The sequence below is a fragment of the Carettochelys insculpta genome, chromosome 3 (assembly GCF_033958435.1).
Source record: "Carettochelys insculpta isolate YL-2023 chromosome 3, ASM3395843v1, whole genome shotgun sequence".
Taxonomy (NCBI): domain Eukaryota; kingdom Metazoa; phylum Chordata; order Testudines; family Carettochelyidae; genus Carettochelys; species Carettochelys insculpta.
Genome location: NC_134139.1, coordinates 211,474,734 through 211,502,508, shown reverse-complemented (window position 1 = coordinate 211,502,508; position 27,775 = coordinate 211,474,734). Strand labels below are relative to the sequence as shown.

General features: G+C 44.5%; 1 protein-coding gene across 4 annotated transcripts in view; it reads left to right on the top strand.

The window, feature by feature from the left end:
• The window catches only part of IFT172 (intraflagellar transport 172), a 231,338-nt gene that overhangs the window by 72,163 nt on the left and 131,400 nt on the right, over positions 1 to 27,775 (top strand). For all 4 annotated transcript variants that reach the window (XR_012645170.1, XM_074991603.1, XM_074991602.1 and 1 more), the window contains exons 13-17: positions 31 to 134; positions 2,010 to 2,095; positions 20,070 to 20,182; positions 26,364 to 26,531; positions 26,926 to 27,062. Coding sequence is in view for 3 of the 4 variants with exons in the window: in XM_074991603.1 (XP_074847704.1) it covers positions 31 to 134; positions 2,010 to 2,095; positions 20,070 to 20,182; positions 26,364 to 26,531; positions 26,926 to 27,062 (608 nt within the window). In the remaining variant the exon portion in view is untranslated. The remainder of the gene's footprint in view (positions 1 to 30; positions 135 to 2,009; positions 2,096 to 20,069; positions 20,183 to 26,363; positions 26,532 to 26,925; positions 27,063 to 27,775) is intronic.

Below are 27,775 nucleotides of genomic sequence, written 5' to 3'. Positions count from 1 at the left end.
GCCTGCTGCAGAAACCCTCTCTCCCTACAGGTTTGCATGATCTTCAATGCTGGAGAGCTGACTTTAGTGGAATACGGAAGCAATGAAATTTTGGGATCTGTCCGCACAGAGTTTATGAACCCTCATCTCATCAGGTAAGTGTCACCCCCTCCTTATCCTTATCACAGGCCCTGCCTTGAGACTGCATGGGACTGACTAGGGACTGTCACATCACAAATTTTCCTAAGAGCATGGGTCCTAGCCCTGAGATGCAGTTTGACCTGGGGTTTTGTGATAGACCTGTGGCCTTCACATCCCAAATTGTCCTCAGTGCATGGATCTTAGCCCTGAGATATAATGTGATCTAGAGTCTGAGGACTGAACAGAGGCTATTATGTCCCAGTTTGCCCCCATTGCGTGGGTCTTAGCCCTGAGACCTGAGGTGACCTGGGGGTCTGTGACAGACCAGGGCCTGTCACATCCCAAATTCTCCCCATTGTACAGAGCCTGGGCCTGAGATGCAGTGAGACCTGGAGGACTGTGACAGACCAGGTCCATCACATCCCAAATTTGTCCTCATTTAATGGGTCCTAGCCTTGAGGGGCAATGCTACTTGGGGGCCTGGGACTGCCTAGGAGCTGTCACATTCCAAATTGTCCTCGTTGCACAGGTCCTAGCCCTGAGACACAATGAGCCGTATGTTGTTGCTGTGGCTTTGGAATAAACTGATAAATTTAAAAGTATCAAGTCCCCTGGGACCAGATGGTATTTACCCAAGATTTCTCAAAGGAACTCAAATGGGAAATTGCAGTGCTACTCCTGTGGGCACCTGGCCTCTGCACTTTACAGCCACTGACTCTGATGTGCAGATATTCCCAAGTAGGTAGTTGTGTGAGGGGCTTAACCCCCCCACCCCCAGATTGTCACAGCCCTCACAGATTGCTGAGCCTGTGCCATAAGGACTGAGAAGCCTGCACACACAATAAAATGGGAAATTTTTGCAATAGCTCTACAATGTCTTTGTGTGCCTCAGTTTCCTTTTGTACACATTATTGCCCTAGGGAGGCAAAAGGGTTATGTCTTCTCTTGAAGGCAGCATAGGATGTGAGGTGAGAATATTGCTTTGCTCTCTGGGCTGCAGTGGATGAGGTGGTTGTGGAACTGGCTGGAATCTGCTGAGTGGAGAGTCCAAAAGACAGTAGAGGGTTCCAGTGACAAGAACATTAACACCTAGCAAACAATGACACAGACTGAGGTGGTTTTTGAGGCATGACCAGCAAAGATTAAAGAGTGGGCTTCTGGCTGCTCTCTGCCAGACTAACTAAGGAGAGAGGAAGAGACTTAACCTGAGATGGAATCCACTATGGCTTGGTTAGATTTGGTTTGACTGGAATGGATGATGCTTTAACCTTTATTTCTGAGTGCTAACCTCAGAACTTCCAGTGCTGTGTTCCAGGTGTCTGTTATAAATCCTACTCTGTTTTAAATGGCTAGCTTGGTATCACTGCACATATTGGCTGGGGAGCATTAGTCGCTGAAGAGCAAACAAGTCTATAATAAGAAGGCTGTTTCAGCTGGCCTCACTGAGCATATCTCCCAGTGTGAATCAGTAATTCTGAAGTCCTGAGTCTCATTCTCAGAGGCAGAGAGGTTGTGTGGCCTAGCCCGAAGGAAGAGTGAGACCCCTTGGGAGTCTGGTACACTGAGTTCCTCCAAAAATCTGCTTAAGTGGTGGTGTAGACTTCCTACGGAGCTGTTATACATGGTTTTTCAGGGGCAGAATTTCAGGAACCAGAGTAACAGTCTTTTTCTAGGCAGAGAACCACCAATCTGCAGGGACTAAAGGGTTTGCAGTACCCCAAAGGAGCTGATGGGTAGACTACGGTGGATGTGTGGATGGGAAGTCACAGGTCAGGAGTGCTGGTTCCCTGGGAGGAAGAGGATACCATGGATGTTTCTATGGGAGATGCCCCAGGTGATATGACAAGTGCACAGCATTGCCAGTCATTCTTCACTCTTCTCCATTACAGTGTTCGCATCAATGAGAGGCGACAAAGAGGGATGGAGGAGAGCAAGCGACTTGCCTATCTTATTGACATCAAGACTATAGCTGCAGGTGAATGGAATCCCTCCTGTTTCTTTCCTACCAATGTCTGCATTCACATTCCTTCTGGGAGGTGAATCATTAGAGTCAAATTGCATGCATATCTGGCTGGGAGGCTGCCCTGCTCACATGTGTGTTACATGTCTGGTGAGAATGGTGAGTCCTCCAGAGCAGAGCAGTTTTGCCTCTGTGTGTGTGTGTTGGCTGTCAGTCATAATAATAGTATTCCTGCAGCTGCTGTCCTTGCACACACTCCTCAAGCTGATGAGATAGACATTAATGCTATTGGGTGAAGCTCCCAAAGTTGGGATGTATCAGTGCGTTCTGCCCTGATGCTGGAGGTATTTGATATCCTGGTGCACTTTCCACAGGCCTTGCCTCATCAGGGATTGCAGGTGTTAAGTTCAGGATGCTCACATTGAACAGTGTGCAGAAAACAATGGAGTAGAGCAGTAATGGTTTGCAATCTGGAATGCCTGCTATGCAGTGAGAATAAAGACTCAGTTTACTTAATTAACAAAGGGAGAGCTAAGAGATGACTTGATCAATGGAGATATTTAAGATCAGGTTAGATAAATATCTTACAGGGGTCACATAGATGGTCCTTCGTCTTGCTGTGAGGGCAGGGGACTAGTCTTGATGACCTCCCAAGGTCCTTTCCAGTTCTAATATTATGTGATTCTATGATTCTGTCATGGTCGATCTTCTCTGATAAGTGTAGATGTAGTCTGTTTTTGAAGTTTATTTTTGTTGCAGGATGGCTGCTTTTAAATCTGCTACTGAGACTATGCACATGATGGCATATATTACATTAGTTGATGTGCAGGTGAACGAGCCCCAGTGGTGTGGATGGGTATAGGTCTAGTCTGTCATTTTGACCACAAGGAGGAGTCCATGCAAAAATTATCTTCTTGTACTGTTGGTAGGAGGATATCTGAATGTGTACGGTTCAGTGTCACGTTGAAAGCCCAGCAAGGAGAATGATAGAATGCCACTGGCCATCACCTATAGCCCTCAGCTAAAACCTCTCCAGTGCATGGTCAATGATCTACAACCCATCCTGGAGAATGAATCCCTCAGTCTCACTGGCCTTGGGAGGGAGACCAGTCCTCGGCTACAGACAGCCCACCAACCTGAAGCAAATTCTCACTAGCAAGTATATACCGCATCACAGTAACTCAAACTCAAGAACCAATCCCTGCAACAAACCTCAGTGCCAGCTCTGCCTATATATCTATATCAGTGACACCAGCACAGGACCTAGCCACATCAGCCACACCATCGGGCTCATTCACCTGCACATACATCATGTGCCAGCAATGCCCCTCTGCCACGTACATGGGCCAAACCAGACAGTTTCTATGTAAAGGAATAAATGGACACAAATCAGATACCAAAAATGGTAACATACAAAAACCTGTAGGAGAACACTTCAGTCTCCCGAGACGCTCAGTGTCAGATTTAAAAGTAGCCATCTTGCAACTAAAAAACTTCAGATACAGACTTCAAAGAGAAACTGCAGAGCTATGATCATTTGCAAATTTGGCACCATCAATTTAGTATTGAACAAAGAATGGGAATGGCTGACCAATTACAGAAGCAGCTTCTCTGCTCTTGATATTCACACCTCCACATCTGCTGCTGGGAGTGGGCCACATCCTCCCTGACTGAGTTGACCTTGTTAACCCTGGCATTCATCTTGATGGGTAACTCACTTCTTTTCATGTACTTGTACATTTATACCTGCTTCTGAAATTTCCAGTATATGCATCTGATGAAGTGGGTTTTTGCCCATGAAAGCTTATGCTCCAATATGTCAGTTAGTCTATAAGGTGCCACAGGACTTCTTGTTGTTCCTAAACAATATGCTGCTGCTCTAATGCAGGACTTGCTGCGTGAGATTATTTGATCTGTGCTGTGCAAATCAGACTCCATAATGGTCTCCCAAAACCCTTTGCATCTGTAACTAAGAACCAAAGAAGAGAGTGGTGCAGATTACAATAACTGTTTGTTTGTCACCATCACAAACAGTAATATTCCTGCCTTTCTGGCATTGCTCCTCAGCACCCTGCTGGACACGTGGTCATTTCTGAATAGTAATTGGCAGAAATGCACAATTCCTTTGCACCCTGGATCCATTTTTCCACCTCATTTATTAACATGTGGAATAGGGCTGGTCCCAGTACAGAACCCTGGGGAACACTATTTATCTCTCTTCAGTCTAAAAACAGAGTATTTATTATTTTCCTTTATTTCCTTTTAACTGGCTACCAATCCATGAGAGCACCTTTCCTCTTATCCCGTAACAGCTTATTTTGCTTATGAGCCTGTGGTGAGGGACCTTCTCATCAAAGGCTTTCTGAAAGTCCAAATACACTATATTCCCTAGATCACGCTTGTCCACTTGGTTGTTGACCCTCTCAGACAATCTTAAGTGGAGTACAGTATTTGGTCCAAGTGGATGAATATCGTTGAACTGCTTTATAACAGTGACCATAATATAATTTAATGTAACATCCCTGTGGCAGAGAAAACACCACAGCAGCACAACACTCTAACATTTAATTTCAGAAGGGGTGAATACACAAAATGAGGAAGATAACAAAACAGAATTTAAAAGATACAGTACAAGAAGTGAAATCCCTGCAAGCTGAATGGAAATTTTTTAAAGACATAATAATAGAGGATCAACTTAAGCATTAAAAAACGTAATAAGAAAGCCAAAAAAGTGTCACTGTGATTAAAGAACAATGAAAATAAAGTAATGAGAGACAAAAAGGCATCCTTTGAAAAGTGGAAGTTAAATCCTAGTGAAAAATATAGAAAGGGAGCATAAACGCTGGCAAATGAAATGTAAAAATGTGATTAGGAAGGCCAAAAAAGAATTTGAAGATGTCAAAAAGGCTCAGACTCAGAGTGATAGCAATAAAATTGTAAGTACATAAGAAGCAGGAAGCCTTCTAAACAGCCAGTGAGGGCACTGGATCTTGAGATGGTACAGGAGCATTCAGTGATGATTAAGGCCATTGCAGAGAAGCTAATTTAATTCTTTGCATTGGTCTTCACTGTAGCTGCTAAGGGAAATTCCAAAACCTGATCCAGTCTTTTTAGGGGAAACACCTGAGGACCAGTCCCAGATTGAAGTGTCAGTGGAGGTGGTTTTGGAACAGCTTTGATAAATTAAACAGAAGTAAGTCATCAGGACCAGATGTTATTTACCCAAGATTTCTCAAGGAATTCAAATATGAAATTGCAGAACTATTAGCTGTCATATGTAACCTAATATTTAAATCAGTTTCTGTGCCAGATGCCTGGAGACTAGCTAATTAGATATCAATGTTTTAGAAAGGCTCCAGAGGTAAGCCTGACTTCAGTACCAGGCACATTTATTAAAACTGTAGTACCAGAGAGAATTCTCAGGCACATAGATGGACAAGATTTATGAGAAAACAACAAGAGGACTTTAGTAAAGGAAAATCGTGTCTCACCAGTTTACTAGAATTTTTTGAAGGGGTCAGCAAGCATGGACAAGGGTGATTCAGAGAATTATACACAATGACTGTAAGATCTTTTACTTGAGTGGTAACAGCTAACTTAGTCCCCATCAGTGTTCCCTAAAGATGTGCACTTGTGCAGCTGCTCAGGAGAAATTCAGGTGGCTCCCAGCTGATTAGCAGAGTGCCCGCAGCTGGCAGCATGTGCTTCTATTGGTGGTGCACCTCTGCACGTTTCTCTGTACACATAAAAAATGTATTCTGCACGTGGATGGAAAAAATCCACACATGGATGGAAGAGATTAAAGGGCATATTGGGCCATATCACTTTATATGTTTGCTGTCACCTTGTCCTCTGCTTGGAGAATAGGTCATCTACAATCTCCTCCACTTCACTCTGTCTTGGGACAAAAGTTCTAGCCGGCGCCAGGAGTACTCAGTTGTTGTCCTTCAATATCATTAGACCTTCTCCACTTTGTCTGAGGTCTTCCTCTTTTGCGTTTTCCTGGTGGGTTCCATGTGACAGCTTGACGGACCATGCTGGATGATGGTTTTCTGAGAGTATGGCCTAGCCATCCCTACTTTCTTCTCTTGTCAGACCTGCAGTTTAAACTGGACACCATCCCTTCGGTCAGGGATGCCATCTCCTTCTCACTGCGGACTAAGGCAGACAGTGAGCCTTCCCCATTGTACGCCCTGCCCAGGGAGAGCAAGGGAGATGAACTGGGTACATGGGCCATACAAAAGCCCAAGTCCACGTCTGGCTCTAGACTTAAAAGCTGCATGTCAGAGAAAGCAGCTTCAATGCCTGTGGCACTGGCAATGCCAGAAGGGGCTACACAGCCATCGCAGGCAACGATAGACCAAATGGTGGCTGCTGTGCTGAGCGCACAGCCAGCGCCATCTGAAACAGGGATGATGTTGATGCCAGAGGAACATGTGGTGTTGCACGCTCTTCCAGTACCACATGAGCAACATCAAACCCCAGTGCAGCACCAGGTCTCACTGGCAGCACCATGGAAAGCCAGGGCAAAAACTAGCGGAGTTCCCTCCGGGAACCAAAGCCTTCAGTCTTTAACTAGATCACCATGGGGGTACCATGCACCGTCCCCCAGTCTACCATACGACCACAGAGATACTGTCAGTGGCTATCATCCTTATTACAAGGCACTGAGGTGTTATGAGTCACCTCACTCCCAATACTCTGCAATATGCAGAGATTGCTCACTCAGAGAGGTTACACAATTTCCAGAAGCGTTCACATTACCATGCTTTTCTAGGGCTAATAGATATTATGACTGTAGAAGTGGCTTTTCATCCCAACACTCATCCCCAAGTGCAACTCATGCATCGCGTTATTACTTAGATCATCGTCATCACCATTATCCAAATGAGCCTTTTTACTCTAGACCAGGGATTCCTGACCTAGGGGTTGGGACCCAAACATGGGTTGCCATTAGATTTTCTAAGGGTCGCCAGCTGGGCAGCTCTGAGCTGTATGTGGCCCTTTAAAGAGACATTTGCAGCTCCTGCCCCTGCCCCTGCTCACTCCTCTGGCTCCCAGTCCTTGCCTTGCCATGCTGAAATGGAACTCAGTTTAATTGGTTTAATGGCCCGCAGAAGGGATCCAGCCATTATACCAATTAAATTGTGTCCCATTTTGTCAGGGCAGGGAACTGCCCTTGCTGCAGGTGGGGGAAGGGAGTAGGAAGGCTAGGAGGAGCTGTGGAAAGGAGGCGGTGGCAGCCTGGTGAAGGAGCCGGGGGGTGGGCAGCAGTGGCACTTGAGTGAGGTAGGTGGGGGGGTGCTTTTAGCCAGTCATGATTTCGACAATTACTTTAAACTCTCTCAATTAATTTCTCATCTCCCTGAAGACAAGAGACCTATCCTGGCATTAGACTTGTCCGATGCCACAGACAGAGCCAGAATACAGCCATTGCTATGAGAAGATCCTCATGGCTACAGTCAGCAGGAGTTCTGAAAGAACTCCAGACTGAGGTGGAAGATTTACCATTTGATTAACTCAGGCACTTTGCAACGAATACAGATGAGATCTTACATTCCAGTAAGGACACATGAACCACTTTGCACATATTGGGAATATACACTTCTCCGTTTTGTAAAAGGAGGTACGCCCAATATCACAGATACAAGGACCAATCATTCACAAGACAGTCCTACATATCTTATCAATACTATATTAATAGACCATGCAATCAGAGGCACAAGGCCCCAAATGATCACTCGGCACCTCCAACGGCCTTGAAACAGCAAGTTTGAAGTTTTGGTTGAGGGCTCATTGGACCTCCCACTCGTTCCACTGCACAACTGTTGAATATTCCACCACTGCATACATCCCTTTTACCATCAGTAGATGCTAATAGCCATGGACAGATGGGAGTTAGACATTTTCGCCCACGGATATACTATTGCTCTATTCTCCATCCCTCCAACAACTCCCTTTTAACCGTACCTCTTCAGCGACCCTTCCCACAAGAACTTACTGCAGCTCAAATTACTACACATTCTACAAGTTGGAGCCATAGAAGAAGTTCCGAAACAACTTCAAGGGAAAGGGTTTTATTCAAACTACTTCCTAACAGAAAAGGAAATGGGTTTGTAGACCCATCCTAGATCTATGATGGCTGAACAAATATATTCACAAACAGCACTTCAAAATGACCATGTTATGTTCTGTAATACCTGCACTGCACAAGGGACACTGGATTGCAGTCCTGGACCTTCAAGATGCTTATTTCCATGTCACCATTCACCCTGCTCACAGACTCTTTTTGCGCTTTGCTCTTGGAGCACACTATCAATACAGAGTCCTTCTCTTCGGACCTTCAGCTGCCCCCAGGGTATTCACCAAAGTCCTTGCACCAGTAGCTGCGCATCCCAGACAGGAGGGCATCACCATATCCCTGTGTCTTGATAATTGCCTCCTTCAAGGCTCATCACAAGACATTACAAGAGCCGTGGTACAGTCTGGTGTCTGACCTCTGTAACTTTGTTCTCACCCACAATTATTTCCGATTTGGGGACAATTTATACCTCCAGATTAGTGGAACTGCTATGGGCACCCGCATGGCCCCACAATATGCTAATATATTTATGGCTGACCTGGAACAACGATTCCTCAGCTCTCATCCTCATTACTTCTCTTCCACTTAAGATACATTGGTGACATCTTTAGGATTTGGACCCGTGGTATAGAGACTCTAGAAGAATTCCACAGAGACTTTAACAATCTGCACCCCACCATCAACTTAGTCTAGTTAGCTGTGTGTTGCTCATGCCTGGACAGGATGATGCCGTGAGGGTGACACTGTGACCAGTACACCAGTTCCATAGTTTTATGGCCTCTGCATAAAGTGATTGTGATCATGCCCCTCCCTGATGATTGATATAGAACATCATTGTGGTATTGTCTGAGAGAATCTGGATGGGCTTGTTTTGAATGTGTGGCAGAAAGTACTTGCAATAATTGAAAACAGCGCATAGCTTGAGAAGGTTGATGTGTAGTCTCTGTTCATCCTTGGTCCATAACTGTGGACATGATACTGCTGACAATGCGCTCCCCAGTCAAGAAGTGAAGCGCCTGTGGTAATTTGATGAGATGGTTGGCCACGGTTAACTGGAACCCCTACTAGAGTGTTTCGTTCTTGGGTCTACCAGCGGTGGGACTCAATTACCTTTTTAGTTACCCATCTAAACAAAAAAGCAGTCAAGTAGCACTTTAAAGACTAACAAAATCATTTATTAGGTGAGCTTTCGTGGGACAGACCCACTTCTTCAGACCATAGCCGTACCAGAACAGACTCAATATTTAAGGCACAGAGAACCAAAAACAGTAATCAAGGTGGACAAATCAGAAAAAAAAGATCAAGGTGAGCAAATCAGAGAGTAGAGCGGCAGGGGGCGGGGAGTCAAGAATTAGATTAAGCCAAGTATGCAAATGAGCCCCTATAGTGACCCAAGAAAATTCCAATCTCGGTTCAAACCATGTGTTAATGTGTCGAATTTGAATATGAAACAGAGTTCAGCAATCTTTCTTTGAAGGGTGTTGTGAAAATTTCTCTTCAGTAACACGCAAACTCTGAAGTCATTAAGAGAAATGGCCTACTCCATTGAAATGCCAGCTAACAGGTTTGTGGATCAGGAGTGTTTTTATGTCTGTTTTGTGCCCATTAACTCTTTGTCAAAGAGAGTTTGAAGTCTCTCCAATATACAAAGCATCTGGGCATTGTTGGCACATGATGGCATATATGATGTTAGTTGGGGAACATGAGAATGTGCCCGTGATTCTGTGAATAACCTGGTTAGGTCCAGTAATGGTATCTCCAGAAAAGATATGTGGACAAAGTTGGCAACAGGCTTTGTTGCAAGAAAAAGTCCCAGGACTGGTGTTCCTGCGGTATAGACTGTGGCTGTTGGTGAGAATCCTCATAAGGTTGGGAGGTTGTCTGTAGGAGAGAACAGGCATGTCACCTAGGGCCTTCTGGAGTGTGGCATCCTGATTAAGGATAAGTTGTAGGTCTTAAATAATTTGTTGCAGTGGTTTGAGTTGGGGGCTGTAGGTGATGACCAGTGGTGTTCTGTTCTTGGCTTTTTTGGGCCTATCTTGGAGTAGTTGGTCTCTGGGTATTCATCTGGCTCTGTCGATTTGTTTTTTTATTTCTCCTGGTGGGTAATTCAGGTTTATGAATATTTGGTAAAGATCTTGTAGTTTTTGGTCTCTGTCAGTAGGATCAGAGCAAATGCAAATGTACCTAAGGGCTTGACTGTAAACAATGGATCTAGTTATGTGTGTAGGATGGAAGCTGGAAGCGTGTAAGTAAGTATAGCGATCAGTGGGTTTCTGGTAGACTGTGGTACCAATCAGGCCATCCTTGATTTGTATTGTTGTGTCCAGGAAATGCATCTCTCGCATGGAGTAATCGAGGCATAAGTTGATGGTGGGGTAGTAGGCATCCTTCAGTCTGCATAGACTAATGTCTACTGGAAAAAACAGTCACAGTCTATGTCAGGGTGTGCCCTCTGTCATGCCTGCTTCTCATCAGAGAAACAATTTAGGCTAATCTAAAGATATCTTGGCCCTAATTGGGAGAGTGTAGAGAGCTGCTACTTAGTTAGCCTAGGGCTGAATAAAAACCTGGAAGAAAGGGACTCATGGCAGCAGAAAGAAAGAGAAAATCAAGTGGTAGAAGCAGGGAGGTAGGTCTTGCCTTCTGCCTACTTGAAAATGTAGTAACAGAGAGGTAGCTGTGTTAGTCTATATTCTAACAAAACAAAACTGCAGTAATGTAGCACTTTAAAGACTAACAAAATAATTTATTTGGTGATGAGCTTTCATGGGACAGACCCACTTCATCAGATCAATAGCATTTCCAGTACAGACTGACATCTATAAGTAGAGAGGTCCCAAAAAAATTGCAATAAAAATTGACAAATCAAGCACATAGGACTGAAGAAGCGGGGTGAGGGATGGGGGACGTTGTGTGTTGCCTGAGATAATTACGAGCATCAAAGAAAGGGAAGTAGTCTTTGTTATTTGTGAAGTAGTTGTTGTCTTTGTTCATACCACCTGTTCATGTGTCGAATTTGAATATCAACTCCAATTCACAAATTTCCCTGTGCAATCTGTTTATATGTTACCACAGCAAATCTGGTGGCTGACCTATGTAACTTTGGAAATAATTGTGGGTGAGAACAATGCGGGGACAACTTATACCTCCGCATTAGCGGCACTCCTATGGGCACTCGCACAGCCACAACAGTATGCTAACATTTTTATGGCCAACTTAGAATGATTCCTTAGTTCTTGTCCCCTATTACCCCTCTTTTACTTATGCTACATCAATGACATCTTTATCACTTGGACCCCTGGTAAAGAGACTGGAAGAATTCCAGAGAGATTTTAACAACCAGCTCCCTACCATCAATCTCAGCCTTGACTATTCCACATGAGAATTACGTTTTCTGGACTCCACAGTAGAAATCACTGATGGCCACATTGACATCACTCTCTATCGGAAACCCACTGACTGATACACTTACTACATGCCTCCAGCTTCCATCCAGCACACACCACATGATCAATCATTTATAGTCAAGCCCTTATATTCAATCGCATCTTCTCTGATCCTACTGACAGGGACTGAAAACTTCAAGACCTTTACCAAGCATTCATTAAACTTAATTACCCACTGGGAGAAGTAAAAAAACAAATTGACAGGGCCAGACGAATACCCAGAAACCAGCTACTTCAAGATAGGTCCAAGAAGATCAATAACAGAACATCGCTTGTCATAACCTATAGCCCCCAGCTCAAACCCCTGCATCATTAAAAACCTTCAACCTATTCTAGATTGTCATAGAACACTAGAGCTGGAAAGGACCTCAGGAGGTCATCGACTCCAGTTCCCTGCAGTCTTGAGAGGAGCAAACACCATCTTAGACCATCCCTGATAGGTATCTGTCTAACCTGCTCTTAAATATCTCCAGCAATGGAGATTCCACAACCTCCCTGGGTAACTTATTCCAATGTTTAACAACCCTGGCGGTTAGGAATGATGCTACACTGTGGAAGGCTCTAAGTGACAGGCCTGTCCTCTCCTATAGCCAACCTCCTAACATAAGAAAGATTCTCACTAGCAATCACAAGCTATACCACAGTAATACTAATCCTGGAATTTTTCCTTGCAACAAACCCTGCTGCCAACTTTGTCCATATATTTATGCTGAGGATACCATCACTGGACCTAACCATGTTAGTTAGAAGATCAAGCGCTCGTTCTCGTGTACCTCGACCAATATTATATATGCCATTATGTGCCAGCAATGCCGCTCCACTATGTACGTTGGAGAAATGGGGCAAACTCTTCGCCAAAGAATGAATGGACACAGAACAGACATCAGGAATCTCAGTACACATAATTCCTAAGCCCATCAGTGAACGCTTCAGTGGAGTGGGCCATTCTGTTAAAGAACTGAGAATTTGCATCTTTCTACAAAGAGACTTTAAAAACAGATTACATAGAGAACGTTGTGAATTGGAGTTCAAATTCAAATTTGACACATTAACACTTAGTAGTAGTAGTAGTAGGCATCCTTCAGTCTGCATAGACTATGGATCGCGCCCTTTAAAGTGTCAATTGAGGACTCCATTTACAGCGTCTATTGTGACTATAAAGACCCAGACGAGAGTGACAGTCCTTGCTGCATCTCTTGCAGATGTAGTGGGTGTCTGGCAAGTCCTTATTGTGCTTTCTGTACACTCGCTTCTCCTCTGCTAGCTGTCTGATCTTCAACTCGCCCTTCTGAAGGCCCTTGTGTAACCCCTGCCTCCATCTGCTGCAGTCGTCTGCTAGATCTTCCCAGTTGTCCAGCTCGATGTCTACCTCTCTGAGGTCTCTCTTGCAGACATCTTTGTAACGCAACTGCAGGCATCCGGGAGGTCTTTTGCCAGAGGCTAACTCACCGTACAGGATGTCTTTTGGAATCCTTCCATCGTTCATCCTGTGGACGTGGCCAAGCCAGCAGAGTAGACACTGCCTGAGGAGGGTGTGCATGGTTGGGATTCCAGCTTGCTCGAGGACGGCAGTGTTGGTAACTCTGTCCTTCCATGATATTCCAAGGATGCGCCGAGGCAGCGCAAGTGGAAGACATTCAGCCTCTTTTCCTGGCAGGCGTACAGGGTCCAAGTCTCACTGCCATAAAGGAGGGTGCTGAGGATGCAGACTCTGTAGACTTGCATTTTGGTGTGAGTGTACAGCTTGTTGTTGTTGTTCCACACTCTCTTGCTGAGTCTGGAGAGAGTTGTGGCCGCTTTTCCGATCCTCCTATTTAGCTCACTGTCCAACAACAGGGTGTCAGTGATGGTGGACCCGAGGTAAACGAACTCGTGGACGACCTCTAACGTATAGTTGTCAATGCTGACTGATGGGGATTCAGCAACATCCTGACCGAGTACATTTGTCTTCTTTAGGCTGATGGTAAGCCCAAAGTCCTTGCATGCTTTGGAGAACCGATCCAGCAGTTTTTGAAGCTGGTCTTCTGTGTGAGACACTACAGCAGCATCGTCTGCGAACAGCATGTCTCTGATGAGGACTTCTCGCACCTTAGACTTAGCTTTCAGCCTTGCAAGGTTAAACAGTTTCCCATCAGATCTTGTGTGCAGCAAGATGCCCTCTGTTGAAGATCCAAAGGCATGCTTCAGGAGGAGTGCGAAGAAGATCCCGAACAATGTCGGAGCAAGCACGCATCCTTGTTTGACACCGCTCCTCATTCTGAAAGCATCCGATAATGCGCCGTCATATTGGATGGTTCCTCTCATGTTTTCGTGGAACGACTGGATCATCTTGAGTAACCGTGGAGGACAGCCTATCTTGTGGAGCAGTTTGAACAGACCATCCCTGCTGACCAAGTCAAAAGCCTTGGTCAGGTTGATGAAGGCTATGTAGAGTGGCTTTCTCTGCTCCCTGCACTTCTTCTGCAGCTGCCATAGAGAGAAGACCATGTCAACGGTAGACCTCTCCGCACGGAATCCGCACTGCGATTCGGGGTACACCCTCTCAGCAATCTTCTGGAGTCTGCCAAGGATGACGCAAGCAAACAGTTTACCAGTGACGCTTAGGAGGGAGATTCCACGGTAGTTGTTGCAGTCGCTTCTGTCTCCTTTGTTCTTACACAATGTTACAATGTTAGCGTCACGCATATCCTGTGGAACCTCACCCTCTTTCCAGCACAGGCACACTGTCTCCAGCTATGCAGCAGCATCCAGACCTGTGCCGACTTTGGTAATCTCAGGGGAATGTATGAGGGTATGAAGAAGGCATTAGGACCCACCCAGAACAAGATGGCACCTCTGAAATCCAAATCTGGTGAAGTCATCGCTGACAAAGCCAAACAGATGGAGCACTGGGTTGAGCACTACTCCGAGCTGTACTCACGCGAGAACATTGTGGTTGACGCAGCCCTCGATGCCGTCGAGCTCCTACCAGTAATGGACGAACTGGATCAAGAACCGACTGTGGATGAACTGAAGACAGCCATCGACAGCATTGCAGCAGGAAAGGCCCCTGGTCAGGATGGTATACCACCAGAAGTAATCAAATGTGCCATGGACATTAACACTTGGGTATGAACAAAGACAACAATTACCTCACACATTACGACTACTTCCCTTACTTTGATGCTCATAATTAATTCAAGACACTTAACATTCCCCACCCCTCACCCCCCCCTTCAGTTCTATGTACTTGATTTGTCAGGTTTTTTTTTTTGTTTGTTTGTTTTTTTGGACCGCTGTATGTTTAGATATCAGTCTGTACTGGAAATGCTATTGGTCTCATGAAGTGAGTCTGTCCCACGAAAGCTCATCACTGAATAAATCGTTTTGTTATTCTGTAAAGTGCTACATTACTGCTGTTTTGTTCTGCTTGAAGATGGTAAAGGATTACTTGTACGTGTTGAAATGGTGGTGGGAACAAGCCTGAGAATAAAGTGCACCATTGGTTACTAAACCAGAATCGAGGAGTGACTTTGTGGACCTAACAGAGGCAGAAGCCCAGGGGCCCTCCTCTACTCTTCTGTAAAACCATGAATATAAAATAATATGATCTAAATGAGTACTTACCACTCAATAAATAGATTATAGATTCATCAGTGGATAGTTCTCTGAAAACAACTTCTGTCAAGTAAGATGACAAGAACTGTTAGTGAAAGGACAAATAAGACAACAGGAAATAATGTAATGCCATTAAATAAATCCATTCTATACCTTGAAAACTGCAGTATTCAGTACTAGTCACCCATGTAAAAAAATATATTAGAGCTGGAAAAGGTGCAGAGAAGGGCAACAATGGTTAGGGCTATGGAACAGCTGCCTTATGAGGAGACAAATGTGAAGTCCTCCACTTAAGGAAGAACAATCATTTTCACACATACCAAATGGGTAGTGACTCCCAAGGTGGAGTAATGCAGAAAGGGATCTAGAGATCTATGAGAGAAGATTAAAAGAAATTGCATTTGCTTAGTTTGGAAAAGAGAAGCCTGAGAGAGGACATGGTAGCAGCTTTCAAGTACCTAAGCAATTGGTAGAAAAATTATTATCCTTGGCCTCTGATGATAGGACAAGCAGCAGCATACTTAAATTGCAGGAAAGGAGGTTTGGGTTGAAGATTAGAAAAAATTCCTAACGGTCAGAATGGTTAAGTACTGGAATAATTGGTTAGGATGGTTGTAGAATCCCCATCATTGGAGGTATTTAAGAACAGTTGGATAAAAATCTAACAGGGATGATAGAGATGGATGGATCCCTTTCTGCACTACTTCCTGAGGTAAGTGGGGAAGGAGTAGAGCACAACAAAGTAGGATTCCTGGGTGAAGAGGAGAAAGTGGGTCAATCAGCCACTTCTCTCGGGTGATTGTACACAAATGCAAGAAGCCTGTGAAACAAACAGGAGGAACTAGAGGCCCTGGCACAGTCTAAGAAGTATGAAGTGATTGGAGTAACGGAGACTTGGGATGACTCGCATGACTGGAGCACGGTCATGGAAAGGTATAAACTGTTTAGAAAGGGTATGCAGGGGAGAAAAGGAGGAGGAGTTGCACTCTATATGAGGGAGCATTTTGATTGCTCAATGCTCTGGCATAAGGTGGGAGAAAAGCCAGTTGAGTGTCTTTGGGTTAAGCTGAGAGGCAGAAGCTATAGATGTGATGTAGTTGGTGTCTGCTCTAGACCATCAGATCGGGGAGATGAGGTAGATGAGGATTTCTTCAGACAGCTAAGAGAAACTTCCAAATCACAGGCCCTGGTTCTTATGGGAGACTAATTATCCAGACATTCGTTGGGAGACCAATACAGCAGCACACAGACAATCCAGCAAGTTTTTGGAGAATGTTGGGGATAACTTCCTGGTACAAGTGTTGATGGAACTGACCAGGGGCCATGCACAGTCTGACATGCTGTTCACAAACAGAGAAGAGCTAGTAGGAGAAATAGAAGTGGGTGGCAACCTGGCCTGCAGTGATCATGAGATGGTAGATTTCAGGATCCTTACCAAAGGAAGAAAGCTGAGCAGTAATATATAGACCCTTGATTTCCGAAGAGCAGGCTTCGACTCCCTGAGGGTACTGATAGACAGAATGCCCTGCAAAATGAAGATGAAGGGGAAAGGAATTCAGGAGAACTGGCAGTATTTTCAAGAAGTCTTGATGAAGGCACAGGAACAAACAGTCCTGCTGCATAGTAAGAAACATAAATCCATGGGTCTGGATTTAATGCACCCAAGGGTAGTGAAGAAATTGGCAGACATCACTGCTGAGCCTTTGGCCATTATCTTTAAAGATTCTTGGAGATTGGGAGAGATTCTGGATGATTGGAAGAAAGACAAATGTAGTACCCATCTTTAAAAAAGGAGAGAAGGACAATCCAGGGAATTATAGACCAGTAAGTCTTACCTCAGTACCTGGGAAAATAATGGAAGGGATCCTTAGCGAATCCATTTTGGAGCACTTGGAAGAGGGGAAAGTGATCAAAAATAGTCAACATGTATTCACCAAGGGCAAGTCCTGCCTGACCAATCTGATTAGCTTCTATGATAAGGTAACAGGCTCTGTGGCCATGGGGAAGTCGGTGGATGTGGTATACCTTGACTTCAGTAAAGTTTTTGATACAGTCTCCCACAACATTCTTGCCCATAAGTTAAGGAAATATGAATTGGATCCATGACCTATAAGATGGATAGAAAGCCAGCTTGATGGTCAGGCCCAATGGGTAGTGGTCAATAACTCAATATCTGGATGGCAGTTGATTTTAAGTGGAGTGCCCTAAAGCTCAGTTTTGAGGCCAATGTTGTTCAACATCTTTATTAATGACCTGGATGAGGGACTGGATTGCACCATCAGCAAGTTTATGGATGACACCAAGCTCGGGGGACAGGTAGATACATTGGAGGGTAGAGATAGGATCCAGAATGACGTGGATAAATTGAAGGATTGGGCCAAAAGAAATCTGATGTGGTTCAACAAGGTGAAGTGTAGAGTCCTGCACTTTGGACAGAAGAATCCCAAGCATTGTTATAGTCTGAGGACCAACTGGCTAAGCAGCAGTATGGCAGAAAGGGACTCAGGAATTCTAATGGATGAAAGGCTGGTTATGAGTAAACAGTGTCCCCTTGTAGCCAAGATGGCCAATGGCATATTGGGGTACATTAGGAGGAGCATTTTGAGCAGATCTAGAGAGGTGGTTGTTCCCCTCTATTCGGCACTGGTGAGGCCACATCTGGAGTATTGCGTCCAGTTTTGGGCCCCGCAGTATAGGAAGGATGTGGATGTGCTGGAGCAGGTTTGGCAGAGGGCAATTGTGAGGCTGGGACTCAAGACCTATGAGGAGAGGCTGAGGAATTTGGGCTTATTTAATTTACAGAAGAGAAGACTGAGCGGTGATTTAACAGCAGCCTTCAACTTCCTGAAGGGGAGCTCTAAAAGGGATGGCGGGAAACTGTTCTCAGTGGTGACAGATGGCAGAACAAGGGGTAATGGTCTGAAGTTACAGAAGGAGAGGTGTAGGTTAGATATTAGGAAAAACTGCTTCCCCAGGCAGATGGTGAAGCACTGGAATGTGTTGCCTAGAGAGGTGGTGGATTCTCCATCCCTAGAAGTCTTTAAGTCATGGCTGGGATGACTTTGGTGTTGATCCTGCTTGGGGCAGGGGGCTGGACTCAATGACTTTTTGAGGTCCTTTCCAGCTGTGTGATTCTATGGTGCTTGGTCCTGCCATGAGGGCAGGAGACTGGACTTGATGGCCTCTTGAGGTCCCTTCCAGTTCCATGATTCTATGCTTTGGGTGTCCCTAAACCTCCCACTCATCACTCAAAAATGTTTTGTTCTGTTCGTTCCCTGTGAGACATCTTGTATTGGCCACTGTCTGAAGACAGGATACTTGATACGAAGTGGACCATTAGTCTGACCCAGTAAGGCTCTTCTTATATTCAGTATCTTCCTGTCATCCAACAACTGCTGGTTTTAATATATTTTGTCATCCTATTTGTAAAAGATTCATAAGAACCTAAGAATGGTCACACTGGGTCAGACCAAAGGTCCATCTAGCCCAGTGTCCTGTCTTCCAATACTAGCCAATGCCAGATGCCCCAGAGGGAGTGAGCAGAATAGGTAACCACAAAAATGATCCCTCTCCTAACATCCATTTCCAACCTCTGACAAACAGAGGCTAGGGACACCATTCCTTTCTATCCTGGCTAATATCTATTGATGGACCTAACCTTCATGAATTTATCTAGTTCTTTTGAACCTGGTATTCTTGGTCTTTAGCTGTAGCTAGAAATTTATTTTTCATCTTATCTGGATGGAAATGAGTATTTTAGTTGTAGTTTCAAATTATTTGGCATATGCTGAGAGAGTGACAGATAAACTGATTTTCTCTAAGACATTTTCAAGCTCGATTTCAAGACATATTAAATTGTACTAGCAATAGTGATTAGGGCCCATTCTACAAGAGCCTTCAATAGTTGATTCAACAGCTTCTTTTAGTAATGCCTGGAGTTTAGAAATTTGTAAGATAGCCACATTGGCTTCTATTCATATTTTCAAGAAACATTATGGAGTTGGACAGACAACTAGAGAAGATACAACTTTTGTTACATATTTGTTACTTTACATAATACTTGTGAACCCACCTTCATCTCCGAGTTGCTTTTCATTCTTGACATTGACAGCCCCTCAGTTATGAAAGACTTTACTTAAAGTAACTGATGTTCTACAACGTGTATTGTCTGTATGTATTCCACAGTCCATCCATCTTCCCCACTGTATGAAGGGCCTTGCATGATTTCAGCTGCCGAAGGAACTGAGTGGCACTTGGTCCATTTCACCCATTTGTGCCTAGACAGGATGGATTGTCTAAGCATGTGCAGAACAATGGGAATTGTTAGTAAGAAGAAGTTCTTCTGCCTGTGGAGTATACATTACCAATGAGTGGACAAAATGTAGAAAACACGTCTCAAAGATAATCAGTTACTTTAAGGCCAGTAATTTCCCACTGTACTGAGATGTTGGTGTGTTTCAAGGGGGAAGAAACGGGTTTTCTAATACACGCTGATCACAAGAGAACTGTTTGGAACGTTTCAGTCTGTTGAGAAATGCTCTTTGCCTGATAATTTACTAGTGTTCTACCTGGTACTAGTTTAAACATCTCAGGAGGTGATGGGCTTCCCTTCTTGGGAGATGAGTTCCTGCCTGACACAGCTTGCTTCCAGGGGACTTATGCAGCTTATAAGTCCCTTTCTCACTGTCATTCTGTTGCTCTGAGTTTTGTCCCCCTTGTACAACCCTAAATAGTTCCTCTCCATCTTCACTGGCCCAGGGATTGAGTGTCCCCTTTGCATCAAGGTCCCTGACAGCTCTGTCCTGCCTACGGGTTTGGCAGAGCATTCTCACAATGAGCCTCTCTTCTTTCCTGTTCCCAGTGGATCTTGTTGGGGGCTACAACATTGGCACCATCAATCATGACAGCAAGATTGACTGGCTGGAGCTGAATGAGACGGGCCATAAGCTTCTCTTCAGGGACAAGAAGATGAGGGTGAGGTGGGAGACAGGCATACCCAGGTTATGGGAAATGAGCTGGGCATGCCCAGGAGCAGGGAGGGTGGCATAAGGTGGGTGTCTCAGCACTAATCCAGAGTTCCCCCTTGGCCACTTGCCAGACAACAGTGAGGGGATCCAACTGCGCAGTCCACATATCTTAAGCTCCTGGATACTGCACAGCATCCAAGAATTACCACTGATGTCATGCCTCTAGTCACATTCTCAAGGCATGGCCTTTCTGTCTAGCACTCTCTTACTTGCTGCTACCACACTGCCCAGCCCCTGGAATCAGTACTGACCCCTTAAACTCACCCATAACTTTCCCTGAACTCCAGCCATAGGGCATTCTGGGCCCACAGTGTTCCTCTTCAAGGTCACGCTGTGGTTGTAGAACAGTGTTCCCCAAAGTGTGGTACACAAAAGGATTTCAAAGAGTATGTGGCAGAAAATAAATTACTAAAAATCAGAAGATAACTACTGAGTCGGCGCTGGAAGATGGGGTACGCCAATAAGGCTGAAGTACAGAAAAGGTATGTGAATGTTTTAAGTTTGGGAAACACTGCTGTAGAGCGTGAAACACAAGGATTGTAACACTGTTGCAGTTTAATCATACAGGGAAAACACTGCTCATATAGAAAACAACAAACATTGTGAACACAGTAGTTTACACTGCAGCTTACCTTTCCCTGGAAAGACATCTGAGTTTCACAGATTCAAAGGCCAGACTGTGATGACACAGTCTGTAAAAATTTCCACTGATGGACAGTTCATCTTGTCTCTGGGTAAATCGCTCCAGTAGTTAATTACTGTCACCATTAAAACTGTGTGCCTTATTTCCAGTCTGAATTTGTCTAGCTTCCATTTCCAGCAGTTGGATTATGTTGGACTTTTCTCTAGATTGACAAACTAATATTAAATATTTCTCATATGGCGTTTCAGAGTAGTCAGCCATCTGTCTGGTGCTATCAATATGTTCATTAGTGTTTTGGATAATGGAGTGAAGAGTATGCCTTTACAATTTGCAGGTGACACCACATAGGGAGAGGTTGAAAGTTATTTGGAATACAGGATTAGAATTCAAAATAACCTTAACAAACTGGAGTCTTGGTCTGAACGCAACAAGATGAAATTTTTAAAAGACAAGTGCAAAGTACTTCATTTAGGAAGGACAAATCAAAAGCACAACTACAAAATGGGGAATAATTGACTATGTGGCTTTACTGCTGAAAAGGATATGGGATTCTTGTGGATCACAAATTAAAAGAGTCAATAGGGTGATGCAGCTATGAAAAAGACTTATTATTGTGGGATGTATTAACAGGAGTGGTGTATATAAGAAAAAAGGGTGAGTCTCGGTGCAGTATGTGCTGCCTGGAGAGAGAAGGACAAGTAACAGGGCTATTCCTTTGAAATTAGCCTCCGAGTGTCTCTGTATACATTCACAATTAGCTGTATTGAAGTACATGCTTGTGCCATGTTTACCAAATGACACAAGTCACAGTGAATCAGTAATCTGTCTTTTGAATTACTTTTCTCCTTCAATTTTTGTATTATCTGCAAATTTTATCAGTGAATGATTTTTTCTTCCGGTTCATTGATAAAAATCTTAAATAACAGACTCAGGTTACATCTACACTAGCCCCAAACTTCGAAATGGCCACGCAAATGGCCATTTCGAAGTTTGCTAATAAAGCGCTGAAATGCATATTCAGCGCTTCATTAGCATGCAGGCGGCCACAGTGCTTTGAAATTGACGCAGCTTGCTGCCGCGCGGCTCGTCCCAACAGGGCTCCTTTTCAAAAGGACCCCGCCTACTTCAAAGTCCCCTTATTCCCATCTGCTCAAGGGAATAAGGGGACTTCGAAGTAGGCAGGGTCTTTTCGAAGAGGAGCTGCATCAGGACGGGCCGTGCGGCGGTGAGCCGCGTCAATTTCGAAGCGCTGCGGCCACCCGCATGCTAATGAAGCGCTGAATATGCATTTCTGCGCTTCATTAGTAAACTTCGAAATGGCCATTTGTGTGGCCATTTCGAAGTTTGGGGCTAGTGTAGACACGGCCTCAGAGGGGTAGCTGTGTTAGTCTGTAGCTTCACAAATAGCAAGCAGACCTGCAGCACCTTAAAGAATAACACACTTACTTATTAGGTAAGGTAAATCAGAGGAAGTGGGTGTTACCCACAGAAGCTCATGACCTGATAAATAAATTGTAGTCTTTAAGGACTCATCATCATCAATAATTGTGGGCTCAGCGCCCATTGGTGTCTGATGCCTCTCGCACTATTTCCTTCCATCTTTCCCTATCCAGTGCAGAGTGGGTTAGTTTCTGTAGACTAGCTCCACACCAATCCACTACATCATCTGTCCATTCTCTATGGGGTCTGACTCTCCTGTTCGAACCATCCATTATGCCGAATACTAGGGTCTTGATTTTTCGTTCGTCATTCACTCTGCAAATATGTCCAAATAGTTGTAGCTTCCGTTTTATAACCTGCTGCAGCAGGTTCTCTTTCAGCTGTATCTTCCCATATAATTCCTCATTGGTGACCTTCTGCATCCATCCTATTCTCAGAATCTTTCTATAACAAGTCCTTTCGAAAGCCAATATTCTTTTCTAATCTTTTGTTGTCACCCATGTTCCACATCCGTACAACATGCTGCTGAATACACGTTTTCAAGACACCCAGCTTCATTCTTAAGCTAATTGCTTTGCTTTTCCAGATCTTACCCAGCACCTTCAAACTCACTCTTGCTTTCGCTATTCTAGTTGCTATTTCCTTCTTACAGTCTACATCATGTGTTATGTTGCTCCCCAGATATGTGAATTTCTCTACATTTTCTGGTTCAATACCATCCACACTGATCTTTCTTCCTATTTCCTTATCTCCAAATACCATTGCTTTTGTTTTATCAATGTTCATAATCAGTCCATACCGATTCCCTTCGTTTAACACCCGCACTGTTTTCGCTAGCTTCTCCTCATCTTCCTCAATGATAACTATATCATCCATGAACCTCAAGTTGTTAATTCTTTTCCCATGCATAGATATCCCTTCTACCTCTTCCTTGATCTTGTCCATCGCTCTCTCCAGATGTATGATGAAGATACTTGGCGATATTGGATCTCCTTGTCTCATATCTCTACTTGTTTTAAACCAGCTTCCCAATTCCCCACGTGTTCTCACTGCTGCCTCTGCATTATCATTGATATCTTCCAACAACCGTATTAGTCAGCTATCCACTCCAGCTATGAGTCCAACACCACCCAAGTCACTTTCTGATCTATATTGTCAAATGCCTTTTGAAAATTGACGAAGCAAGTGTACGTATTTTTGTTCTTTCATCGAGCTTTCTCTGCTATCAGTCTTAGTGCCAATATCTGCTGTATGGTACTTCTATCTTTTCTGAACCCTGCTTGCTCATTTGCGATATGTTCTTCTATCTGCGATCTTAATCTCTCAGTCAGTATCATCATCATCAGCACCTTACCTGGATGACTCATTAGGGCAATCGTTCTGTAGTTCTTGCACGCCAATGTAAAAATTTCTTGGGTATTGTCACTAGCACAGATCTTGTCCATTCCTTAGGTGCCTTCCCTTCTTTCCATGCGATATTACATAGTCAGTGTATTTCCTGAATCCTGCTTTCTCCACCATATTTGATTATCTCTCCCGTGATCTTATCATTTCCAGGGCTCTTGTTGTTCTTTAGTCGTTTCACTGCTTTTTCTACTTCCTCCTTTGAAATATCCGTCTCGTTCTCGGTGGTCGGTGGAGATATCTCTTTCAATTCTTCAATCAGTCTCTCTGAGACACTCCTGTCCAACTGTGCTTTGTATAGATTAGTGCAATATCTTATCCATCGCTGCACAATCTTCTCCCTGTTCATGAGCACTTCTTCATTCTCATCTTTGATTGCCATCTGCTTCGGTTGCCATTTCCTGTTAATATTCCTAATTGTCTCATACACCTGCCTGGTCTTACATTTGCTGTAATACCTCTCAATATCTTCACACTGCTCCTCTAACCATGTCTTCCTGTCATTCGATTGCCACATCCACTTCCTACAGTCCTTTGGTTGGAATATCGTGTTGCAAATCACCATCTTGTGCTCTGTAGCAAACTAACAGTTTCTCACCTCATTCATTTCTTTCTCCATGTCCAAACCTTCCCATGACTCTCTCCCAACCTCAATTATCTGTTCCAACCTTCGCATTCCAATCTCCTCCGATGATCAACACATCTTTCTTCAATATGTCCTCCACCATCTTTGTCAAGTCTTGATAAAATAGTTCAATCTCTTCCTCCGTACTGTCCGAAGTGGGTGCATACACCTGAATGACTGAGATGTTGAAAGGTTTTGCTTTGAATCGCGTGACCATCACCGGTTTGTATCCTAATAATGCTCCTCTAGCTGTTTTGCTAAGAAGGAATCCAGCTTCTGCTTCATGCTTTGTTTCGTTTCCTGACCAAATGACTTCGCAATCGCATATCTCTCCTGATCCCGTCCAATGCATCTCTGCCAGTCCAAGTATATCACATCGATAGCTCTCCATTTCCTTCCGAAGCAGCTCTAATTTTCCAGTTGCCCACAGTGTTTGAACGTTTTATGTTCCAATAGATAGCATATGTATTAGGTGTAATTTTCTTTCGGTAGCCAACTTATCGACCCAACCCCGATCGCTTGATTGGTATCGCGGGCCTTGTTTATCTGGGCGACTTCCGAGCCGGCATCTTTTAACATTTGATTGTAGTGGCATCAGATTTCATTTGTGGTGGTGTTTAACGGTCAGCGCATCGACACACATCTGACCAAGTCCTGCCAGGCTTGGGACTAGCATGGAGCTCTCAGTGGCTTCATGGCAGATTTCTTTAAGGACTGCTTTTTATTAAATAACATAGGACCAAGAACTGATCCCTGCGGAACCTCACCAGAGTTACACCCACTCTGTAACAATTCACTGTTTATAATTACATTTTGAGACCTTTGCTGCAGTATTGTAACCATGTCAGTCCCAGGTATCAGAGAGACCAGGTCTTTTATTGGATCAGCTTCTGGTGGTGACAGAGACAAGCTTTTAGCCACAGTGAGGTCTTCTTCATATATATCCATCTTTGGTATCATAGCTAAATGTGAGGACGAACAACTAGTTTAGCATAAATAGCACATATTGTTAAAGCCCATTCAAGGTGAAATGGCCCTCTATCACCTCAGCAGGTGTAGGACAAAGAGGGAGCTGTTGGGTTACAGATTGTTGTAATATGCCATAAACCCAGTGTCTTTATCAGAATCTTCATTTTCAGTAACAGAGCGAAAGCCGTGCTAGTCTGTATACCATTAAAACAAAAATGCAGTAAAGTAGCACTTTAAAGACTAGCAAAATAATTTATTAGGTGAGCTTTTGTGGGACAGACCCACTTCTTCAGACCACAGCCATACTGTTCTGGTATGGCTATGGTCTGAAGAAGTGGGTCTGTCCCACAAAAGCTCACCTAATAAACTGTTTTGTTTGTCTTTAAAGTGCTACTTTACTGCTTTTTTGTTTTCATTTTCAGTATGTGACTAAGTTATGAATTTGAGCTCACAGGCCCATTTTTGAGTCTGGTGCAAGTTTCCTTTGAGGCTAAAGGCAGGTAAGAGGAGATGCATCAATAATTTCTGATAAATCCTCATCCTAAAATGAAACCTGCTCAATGCTTTCAGCAGACCAGCCTGGGAGTAAACTCATAAGTTTTCTGACCCCTAAAATTCATAGTCTAAATAAAGACCTAGTTTTGTAATGGTCTAATATTCAATATATCAGGACTGCATATCCAAAATGCATAGAGTTTGCAGCTCACACAGATTTTGCTAATTGTGAAGACAGGTTCCCCAGATCATCACAGTGAGCTCCTTCTGGGAATGGTCCCACTGCTTAGCCTAGCCCTATATACTGGGTCATTACTGCCCCAGGGGAGAGCACCATCCCATCTCTGAGCTACTCCCATCAGTGTCTCCAGGAACTCTCTGCACCCAGAAAATATTCTATCCAGATGTTGAGCAGGCCTGAACTTGCTCAGCATGTAAGACTTGGTGGCGTCACAGCACTGGGTGGCTGGATGCAGGCTGCCAGTGTCCTGGCCAGAGATGAGTAGTAGCTCAGCCACAGACCCTATTGATTCTGTCTCTTTCCTCATCTAGTTGCAGCTTTATAACGTTGAGAGCAGCATCAAGACCACGATCCTGAACTACTGTTCCTATGTGCAGTGGGTCCCAGGCAGTGATGTGGTGGTGGCTCAGAACAGAAACAGCCTCTGCATTTGGTACAACAATGATGCCCCAGAACGAGTTACCATGTTCCCATTGAAGGTAAAGTTCCAGTCTCCTCCCTTCCCCCAGAGTCCCCTGCCATCGTGTGCAGGATTCTGGGAGGGTCCTGGGCAGATCAGGATTTATGCAGTGAGACCAGATGGAGTGGTTCTTTGAAAAGGGGATGGGATGAAGCCTTGGGCAGGAGGGGATGGAAAGAGCAGAAAGAGGGCAAGTGAAGTGTGGAGCTTACTGGGCAAATTGGCCTTTCCCTTAACTTCCACTTGTGATGGTGGGGTTAGCCCAAGTGTCTGGTAAGGAATCAGTTCTGCTGAGCTCATTTGCCTGTAGGAGTCAAAGATAGAATTGTGCCAGTGCGCCCCAGTGCCCCTTCCCACACACAGCAGGAGATGCAGGGAGAACAGAGGTGCTGAAGTGCTGGGGGCTCTTTCAGGGGGATATCGTGAGCCTGGAGCGAAGCAATGGGAAGACTGAGGTAATAGTGACCGAAGGGGTGAACACAGTCTCCTACACCCTGGACGAGGGACTCGTTGAGTTTGGAACGGCCATTGATGATGGTGACTATAGCAGGTGAGTGCTGCTAGCCAGCGACCTGGGATAGGGAAGTCAGGGGAGTCAACAAAGAAGCTAAAGGGTGGGTGGAAGTGAGGGAGGTGTTATGAGGAAGACCAGGCACTGGGGAGCCATCCAGGATATATGGTGCAATTTGTGGGGGATAGGGCAACCTGCCTGTGAACCAAACGGTGTGAGCAGGAGGAAACTGTCTGAGGGAGGCCACCGTGCATGGTGCCAACTTTGTTAAGCCGAAGAAGAGTATCCCTGGTAGTAATCATCCCATCTTTGTGGCTGGCTCAGATAGCTTGCAGGGAGCTGTGAGCACGGTGGCAGTGTGTAGAATGAATCTGCCCAGAATCCCCTGAGCCCAGTGTAAGTATCGGAAGGGAGTGCAGTAACAGATACCTAGTGGGGGATATGAAAGAGGTTTGTCAAACCATGACTGATGTGGAGACAATGAATAAGGAAGTGTTACTCATTCTTAAACACAAGAACTTGGATCTCACAATGAAATGAATAGGCAGCAGGTTTAAAGCAAACTAAGTATTTCTTTACACAATGTACAACCAACCTCCGGAGCTCTTTGCAAGGCGATGTTGTGAAGGCCCAGACTATAACATGGTTAAAAAAGAACTAGATAAGTTCACGGAAGATAGATCCATCAGTGGCTGTTAGCCAGTATGGGCAGGGCTGATGACCCTAATCTCCATTTGCCAGCAGCTGGGAAT